Source organism: Thunnus albacares, chromosome 22 (assembly GCF_914725855.1).
Source record: "Thunnus albacares chromosome 22, fThuAlb1.1, whole genome shotgun sequence".
Lineage (NCBI taxonomy): Eukaryota > Metazoa > Chordata > Actinopteri > Scombriformes > Scombridae > Thunnus > Thunnus albacares.
The window spans coordinates 8,803,661-8,811,860 of NC_058127.1; the positions used below are offsets into that span (position 1 = coordinate 8,803,661).

Genomic DNA, 8,200 nt, shown 5'->3' on the forward strand with positions numbered 1-8,200 from the left:
AAACATCTAATACAACCAGATATATTAAAGGGATTATTACCAGACTATAAACAGCAAACTTTTCATTGCTCCACCCTAATCTGCACCATTATCAACCCCATTATTAGCAGTTCTTTGTAGCTTCAAGCACCTAAAAAAAATATCGGCACAATTACACATCTTGTATTTGCACTTTTTGATTAGATTATGTAATTTATTGCATTAATTTTAGTATTTCTGTCCGCCCCTCGTGAGGTCTTTTCCTCATCTCTGTTGCGTTCTGTCTCGCTCTCGTCTCCCTCCAGATGTACATAGCGCCTGACGCGGCCATCTTTAAAGCCAAGGGGCTTGAAGGTGAAGGGGCGGCCCTGTTGAACAACATGCGCGTCTACGGCTCCATCTGTCTCCTCCTGATGTGCTTGCTGGTCTTTGTGGGCGTGAAGTACGTCAACAAACTGGCCTCCATCTTCTTGGCCTGCGTCATCGTCTCCATCATTTCCATCTACATCGGAGCGCTGGTGTCCGCCTTCAAACCGCCAAATTTCCCGTAAGTGTCATAATCACCTCTCAAAACTCAACCGGCCCTCTAATCCTCGCCGTTTTCACCTACCAATGGGCTTCTGTCCGCAGGGTGTGCATGCTAGGAAACAGAACTATCAATGGCCACGATCTCCTGGACCACAATTGCGCGAAAACCATCCTGCTGTCTATCAAAGAGCCAGTGGAGAAAGACAACAACTTCACGTTTACCAGCGGTGGGTGCAAGAGTTTGATTATTGATATTTGTTGCTACTTGTTTACAACACCGACAGAGACGCTCGCTCTCACTGATCTTGATTTTTTTTTTTTTTTTTCACACCATCATTCCTTTCAATAGAAAACGTCACAGTGGGCCCGACCCTCGACCCCGGCCATGTCGCTGTTGTCGTGGAGAAGACCACGTATATCTGGAGTCAGTTTTGCCAGAGCGCAGAACTCAACGCCTCCTGTGACGACTACTTCATGAACAACAATTTCACAAAAATCGAAGGAATCCCCGGTCTGGCCAGTGGGATCATTTCAGGTAATGTGTGTATGTGTGTGTTTCAAAGGGTGTATATCTAGAGCTGAAACAATTAGTCGATTAATTGATTGGTTGATAGACAGAATAAATAATTGACTACATTAGTGATATATTCAGATCATACGGACTACAGAATAATACTCTTGTCTAACCAGCACGTATTAAATCTTCTCACAGAGAACTTGTGGAGCTCCTACCTCAGCAAAGGGGACGTGGTGGAGAAAGCGTCCCTGAGCTCCTCTCACGCCGCGCACCCGGCGTCCACTCAGCAGCCTTATGTGTTCGCTGACATCACCACCTCCTTCACACTGCTGGTGGGCATCTTCTTCCCCTCTGTCACAGGTACTGTGTGTTTTTTTTTCTTGCGATTCCTCAAATGTTAAAAGGTAGAAATAGAAACAGAAGAAATATAAACATAATTTTTTGCAACCACTGACAGGAAGAGCACAGTGGGTGTGATATTGATTCTTCCTGCTCTTTCAGGATCTCTTGTTCTGTCAGGCATCTATTTATGGATTTCACTTGATCCATGAATTGAATATTTAATAAAATTGCCTCGTTTTATTTTCATATTTTTAACTTTTAAACAGTTAAATCTTTACATCTCTTACATAGTTAATTTAAAAACTAACTGAAAGATGTCACCTGACAGCAGCATCAGCAATGATTAATAATGATATATAATCTCCTCTTACTTGTGTTTTAACTGTGACGGTTTTCTTCTTTTCCGCAGGAATCATGGCCGGTTCAAACCGGTCGGGGGATCTGAAAGACGCCCAGCGCTCCATCCCCATCGGAACCATCCTCGCCATCCTCACCACCTCCATTGTTTGTATCCTTTCTGTTGTTTCGAGTGGCGGACGCTCGTCATTCAAAAAAAAACAACTCAAAGCAACCGTTCACACATTTCGTCCCGCTGGGTATAACAATTACAACACAAGTAGCTTTTCTCTTTTATTATTATGGAAATAATCTGTTTCCCTTTTTTCACAACATAGATTATGTTTTTATGTTGCTGTAGAGTTTAATGACTGTCACTTCAGCTAAATCGAGTGCTTGTTTTATTGTTTGCAGCGTGAAGATGATAATGAATCTCATATTCAAAAAAAGGCACTCGGGATACATTTGTTTTGATATGATTTGACTGCTTGGTGTTTTCCTGAGTGCTGTCCGTCCAGACTTGTCCAGTGTTGTTTTGTTCGGAGCCTGCATCGACGGCGTCGTCCTCAGAGACAAGTCAGTTTATCTTTTCTTCTATCTGTCTATGCGTTTAAGTGTCTGATGTCCTTTTAATGAGTGAGAGATCAAGATCACATTTCTACATGTGAAAAACAGTTGTAATATTTCTATCTGCTGCTATGAAAAAGATCTTAATACACATCTTCTTCCTCCTGCAGGTTTGGAGACTCAGTTAAAGGGAATCTGGTGGTGGGGATTCTGGCTTGGCCCACTCCCTGGGTCATAGTGGTCGGCTCTTTCTTCTCAACGTGTGGCGCCGGCCTCCAGTCGCTGACCGGCGCTCCCCGACTCCTGCAGGCCATCGCCAAGGACAACATCATCCCCTTCCTCCGGGTTAGAGCCCCAGCTTCTAATTTTGATAACAGAGAGCCAAAATTAAAATAATAACGTGCGTTTCGTTCTACCTGGAGTGTGATCCATGTATCCTGTAGTTTATCCTAAAGTAGCTCAGTAGCATTTGTTTGCAGTGCTCAAGCCATCACAAAGTTTGGTTTAAAATAAATACTGTCTTAGTAATGGGGTGAATTACCATATTGGCCTTTAATATAAGACAATATTTTTTTGTGGAAATGACTTTTGAAGAAGTGGGGGTCCTATTATATTGAGGACTTGACATTTAAATATTCACAACAGATGTATGGAGAGAATCACAGCAACAGAAGGGCTTAGTTAGAGCATTAACCTCCTGGAGTTTCTGAAGGCAGACATGTTTTCGTGACATGTTTTGCTGAAGTAAATTCCTGACTTATGTGGTAACTTATCATGTCATTACGTTTTTTGACATTTATGAGTACCCAGAACTAAAAGCCATTAAGATGATTGTGTTGGAGCGAGCTAGAGAGAAATTCTCCCAAACCGCAAACTGAAACTATCTGGACAGACAAGCACATACTGTATTATTATGTTAAGAGTAAACCTTTAACTCATTTTTAGTATGATTTACATGGCGCACCTGTACAAGTTTTACATTCTTTTATGTATATATGTCCTGCTAGGTGTTTGGGCACGGGAAAGCTAACGGGGAGCCGACCTGGGCCCTGCTGCTGACGGCCCTGATAGCCGAGCTGGGGATTCTCATCGCCTCTCTGGACCTGGTGGCTCCCATCCTGACAATGTGAGACACAGGCTGTGTGTGTGTGTGTGTGTGTGTGTGTGTGTGTGTGTGTGTGTGTGTGTGTGTGTGTGTGTGTGTGTGTGTGTGTGTGTGTGTGTGTGTGTGTGTGTGTGTGTACAGAGGATATCTCGCGCCCAGCTGTCTCACTCTTGTGTTACCAATTTTTTTTTTTTTTAACTCTTCGCTGTGTCTCTTTGTCTAGGTTCTTCCTGATGTGTTATCTGTTTGTGAACCTGGCCTGTGCCCTTCAGACCCTCCTGAGGACGCCTAATTGGAGGCCTCGCTTCTCCTACTACCACTGGTACCACACACACACACACTGACACATTCACACACACACATAAACACACACTGATCTCTGCCTCCGGTGCTTGTCTCTGTCCAGGACCTTGTCATTTTTGGGGATGACCATCTGCCTGGCGCTCATGTTCATCTCCTCTTGGTACTACGCAATCGTTGCTATGGTGATAGCAGGCATGATCTACAAGTACATAGAGTACCACGGGTATGTTGCCATGGAGATGTATTCCCCTGACATGATTGTACATGTACGGCATGGTCAAGTTGTGTGTGTGTGTGTGTGAACTATTATTGCATTAATATGTCTGTTTCCAGTATGAATCACCTGTTTTTGTGGGTGTGTGTCAGGAGAGAATATAAAACAGTATTTACCTTTATGTCCTTATATATTCTATATATGTCTGTGTGTGTGTGTTTGTGTCAGAGCCGAGAAAGAGTGGGGGGATGGGATCCGCGGTCTCTCGCTCAGTGCTGCCCGTTATGCCCTCCTGAGGTTGGAGGAGGGACCACCTCACACCAAAAACTGGAGGTACTGACCTGCTTTGTTCATGTTTTCATATCACTCATTCATTCGCTTTTACACATAATTTATCATAACACTGTGTAGGTTTCCATGATTAACCTCAACATACATACCATTCATGAAATAGAACTGCTTTACATCACCAGAAACACCTTTTTATACTGCCAGTGGGCCTTGAGTGATTGTAATTGGATTTTTTTAAAAATGAGTAATTTCTAAATGTATTTAAGAACACAGTGAAGATCCAGTCACGTAAACCAGAGGCTCCAAACCCACAGACAGCAGACCAGAACAGAGCCACTGAACATATGTCACTGGGTCACCAGTAACTGATATGAATCAGACAAAAAAGCTGAGTAATAATTATTAAACCTTATAGGCCTGTTTTTGTGGTAATGGGGTAATGTTGCTTTTTCCTCATCACTTCCTGTTACACCCCCTAACAACAATATACTGATTTTAAACAAAAATGATATCAACCTGCATTAATTGATGTTTTTTTTGCCACTTGTGAGCAATGCAACAAGCTGTACACACAAAATTGACATATTATCACCTTAATAGTTGCTCATTTACACATTGACCAGCTGCCATTCAGAGCCAGTTTATCTGAGTTTTATCACTAAAAATAGCTGAGTCGTTGAGCTGGAAATGACACCAGTAAGAGTGGATTTTAAAGGGGACATAACATGCTTTTTGTGATTTTTCTATTATTTTTATACTGTTATGATGTCGGTTGTCTGTTAAACATAGTCGAAGTTCCAAAACCTGAGGTGAACTTATGTAAAAATGCTCCCTGAAAGACAAAAGCCAGGACTTTGGTTTGCAAAGTTACCTCTACTTCCCCATCGAACTCACGTCACATTGTTCGCCCACAATCGGCCGTCCGTCCTGTAGCCTTTTCTTGCTAACGGGTTGTTTGCATCGTCCACTCGGATATTTCGGATCAGATCCGGGCTCGAACATGAACAGATGTATTTGAAAAGTTGATATTTGAGTAAAGAACAGGAAAAAGAAATGAAATCCGAGGAGAGGGCCTCAAAGAGAGAGGAGCTAAATCAACCTGTTTCAGACAGAGGCTACAAGTGACCTCTGTAACATTACATATCTCTTATAGGAGACTTTTTTGGGGAAAGAAAATTTCCATTTAGTAGTTTAAAGATTTACTGTATAATAAAACACTATAGGAGTGTAACAGTACATGTTTTCTGCTGTATTTTGTATTGTATGACAGATCACAACTGTGCTGTCTGGGGTCACGTACTGTATTATTGATAGTCTTCATCACGTATACAGGAAGATGTTTATAGATTGTGTGGGAAAACCTTTTCATGGCAAAAGTTCCACTGTTATTGATTTTTTTTTTTTTATATCTATTAACACACAAACCTACTCCTCTCCTTTCCTTTTTCCTCTCCAGGCCACAGCTGTTGGTCTTACTAAAACTGGATGAAGACGCCCACGTCAAGTCTCCTCGCCTGCTGACGTTCGCCAGCCAGCTGAAGGCGGGAAAGGGCCTGACCATCGTTGGCACCGTTGTCTCCGGCAACTTCCTGCAAAGCTACGGAGAGGCTCTCGCTGCTGAACAGGTGGGGGATGTTTGTGTATATATTGACATGGAAAAGTCTGTGTTTCATTTAAAGTTTTGTTCATCTTTCAGATGACAGAAAGTTAAACTGTTTCTCAAATGTACCTCAGACTCTGAAGCACCTGATGGATAAGGAGCGTGTGAAAGGCTTCTGTCAGTGCATCGTGGCGCAGAAGCCGCGCGAAGGTATCAGCCACATGATCCAGTCCAGCGGTCTGGGAGGAATGAAACCCAACACCGTGGTGATGGGCTGGCCTCACGCCTGGAGGCAGAGCGAGGACCCGCAGTCCTGGAAGACCTTCATCAGTGAGTCGAAGAGGATGGAGAAAACAATCCCATGATTTTTCAGATTTTGCGTCACGGTCAGCAGGCTAACGGCGCCCCCTCTCTTCCTTCCAGACACAGTGCGGGTGACCACAGCAGCCCACCTGGCCCTTCTGGTGCCCAAAAACATCTCTCTGTTCCCTAGCAACAGCGAGCCGTGCACAGAGGGCTACATCGACGTCTGGTGGATCGTCCACGACGGCGGGATGCTGATGCTGCTGCCTTTCCTGCTGCGTCAACACAAGGTAGGAGAGTGTGTTTAAAAGTCTTTTAAGCTCCTGGTTCCCTTTTTAAGAGTACTGCAGTGTCACTAACTGCTGGATTTGACTGTTCTCTTCTTCTCAGGTGTGGCGCAAGTGCGGGATGCGGATCTTCACTGTGGCCCAGATGGAGGATAATTCAATCCAGATGAAGAAAGATCTGGCAACCTTCCTCTATCACCTACGTATCGAGGCTGAAGTGGAAGTAGTGGAGATGGTACGCTGGGGGGGAGTTTTATTTATATTATTAAGACGATCTTTCGAGAATCTTGTCTGTTCTTCTCTGAACGCGTCTTTCTCCGCCCCTCAAGCATGACAGCGATATCAGCGCGTACACCTATGAAAGGACCCTGATGATGGAGCAGCGGTCTCAGATGCTCAGACAGATGCGACTGTCTAAGTCAGACCGAGACAGAGAGGTGAGTTTACGTCAGACTAAAAGATTACAGTGCATGTTTGCAGCAACGTAAAAGAGTGTGGGCACATATATTAAGGGGTCACTGAATTATCTCCACCTGTAGTTTTAAACAAACTCAAATGCCGTCCTGGCAGTGGATCCCGAGTCGATTTTAAACGACTCGTCAGCAGTGTCATGAGTCATTATTATCATGAACAGCAGTTGTAATGTCAGCCATAACGCACTCGTCTGATCTGTCTGTGAATGTCGTGCATCATTTTATCAGGGAAATCCTGGTAGCAGCAGCAGTGAAAGTAGGCCAGAGGCAGGTGGAGCTACAAGGTCTCAGGTGAGGTCAGAGGTTATGGTCAGATTTAAGTTCATGAGTTGGTTCAAATATAAATGATGACAGTTAAAAGACACAGAAGGTTACAGATATTTGTACAGTTTCACCTGTTGATTAAAAGAGTTTGTGACTATGTATTTATTTATTTTCTTGTTGATTGTTTAGAAAAGCTCATTTTCTATCTTGTATAATGTTTAAATGTTGTTCGTTGTCTCAGATTAAATTGCTACGATAATATGTGAAATGTAATTTAAAGTCATTTACATTTCACATATTGTTTTGGGCAAATATAAAGCAAACATTTTGCACAATCAAGCTCTTTCTACTCGCATGTGTACGAGAGGGAACGAGAGAAAGTTTGTGCACACTTACACACATGAACGTGGGATTTTAAAATCAAAGTTACACCTTTTTTATGTGCGAGTTAAGAAGAGAGAGGTGCCCTGTGGAAAAGTAGGGAAAGGTGCATAAAATTTGCTGAATTCACACTATCGCATGCTTTGATGTTTGTTGTGGTGAAGATCAGTCTTTAGCCGGAGGATTTAAGGTTTATCCGGAGCGAGTTGAACCAAGTCTGAATCATTAACTCAGCTGAGAAATGACGGATCAGAAGCTTCCCAGTTTTGAACAAAGTGAAGAAAATCTGCTCTTAAAAGGGTCCATGAACATCGACTTTGGGATCATTATTTTCTTCCATGTTTTCCACATAAAACAGACTGTTAGAGTTGGTTTTTTATGTAGCAAGAAACCTCACAGGAAAAGGAAAATAAAAACAAAAATGCTGAATATTTAGGACATGAGGAAAGATACAATACACCGAGGACACGAGGTAACAACGCAGCACTAAAACAATACGAGTAGCATCTCCCGTTCGGCTTTAATATTAACCTTATGAAATGTAAATCTCCTTTTGCCACTGGTTTCCTCAGAGGGTACGCTGGAGTTTTGATGATGTAAGTTTACTGGTTTCACAGCAAGTAGTAAAGCAGCAGCTGTGTCAAGTAGAGCAGATTAGTCATAGTTAATAATCCTGGATATAAAGTTAAAGCAAAGAGGTTTTCTTGATA

The 8,200-nt window shown here is 42.8% G+C and overlaps 1 protein-coding gene across 2 annotated transcripts in view; it reads left to right on the top strand.

Annotated features, from left to right (window-relative positions):
• Window positions 1–8,200, top strand: part of LOC122973195 (solute carrier family 12 member 6-like) — a 28,379-nt gene that overhangs the window by 15,538 nt on the left and 4,641 nt on the right. The window contains exons 8-24 of one of the 2 annotated variants that reach the window (XM_044340525.1): window positions 285–526; window positions 610–734; window positions 857–1,042; window positions 1,220–1,384; window positions 1,776–1,874; window positions 2,221–2,278; window positions 2,440–2,614; window positions 3,277–3,395; window positions 3,598–3,696; window positions 3,781–3,900; window positions 4,120–4,224; window positions 5,639–5,807; window positions 5,917–6,112; window positions 6,206–6,375; window positions 6,476–6,607; window positions 6,702–6,809; window positions 7,074–7,136. In XM_044340525.1, coding sequence (XP_044196460.1) covers window positions 285–526; window positions 610–734; window positions 857–1,042; window positions 1,220–1,384; window positions 1,776–1,874; window positions 2,221–2,278; window positions 2,440–2,614; window positions 3,277–3,395; window positions 3,598–3,696; window positions 3,781–3,900; window positions 4,120–4,224; window positions 5,639–5,807; window positions 5,917–6,112; window positions 6,206–6,375; window positions 6,476–6,607; window positions 6,702–6,809; window positions 7,074–7,136 — 2,331 coding nt within the window. The remainder of the gene's footprint in view (window positions 1–284; window positions 527–609; window positions 735–856; window positions 1,043–1,219; window positions 1,385–1,775; window positions 1,875–2,220; window positions 2,279–2,439; window positions 2,615–3,276; window positions 3,396–3,597; window positions 3,697–3,780; window positions 3,901–4,119; window positions 4,225–5,638; window positions 5,808–5,916; window positions 6,113–6,205; window positions 6,376–6,475; window positions 6,608–6,701; window positions 6,810–7,073; window positions 7,137–8,200) is intronic. The other variant, XM_044340527.1, reaches the window with a different exon arrangement.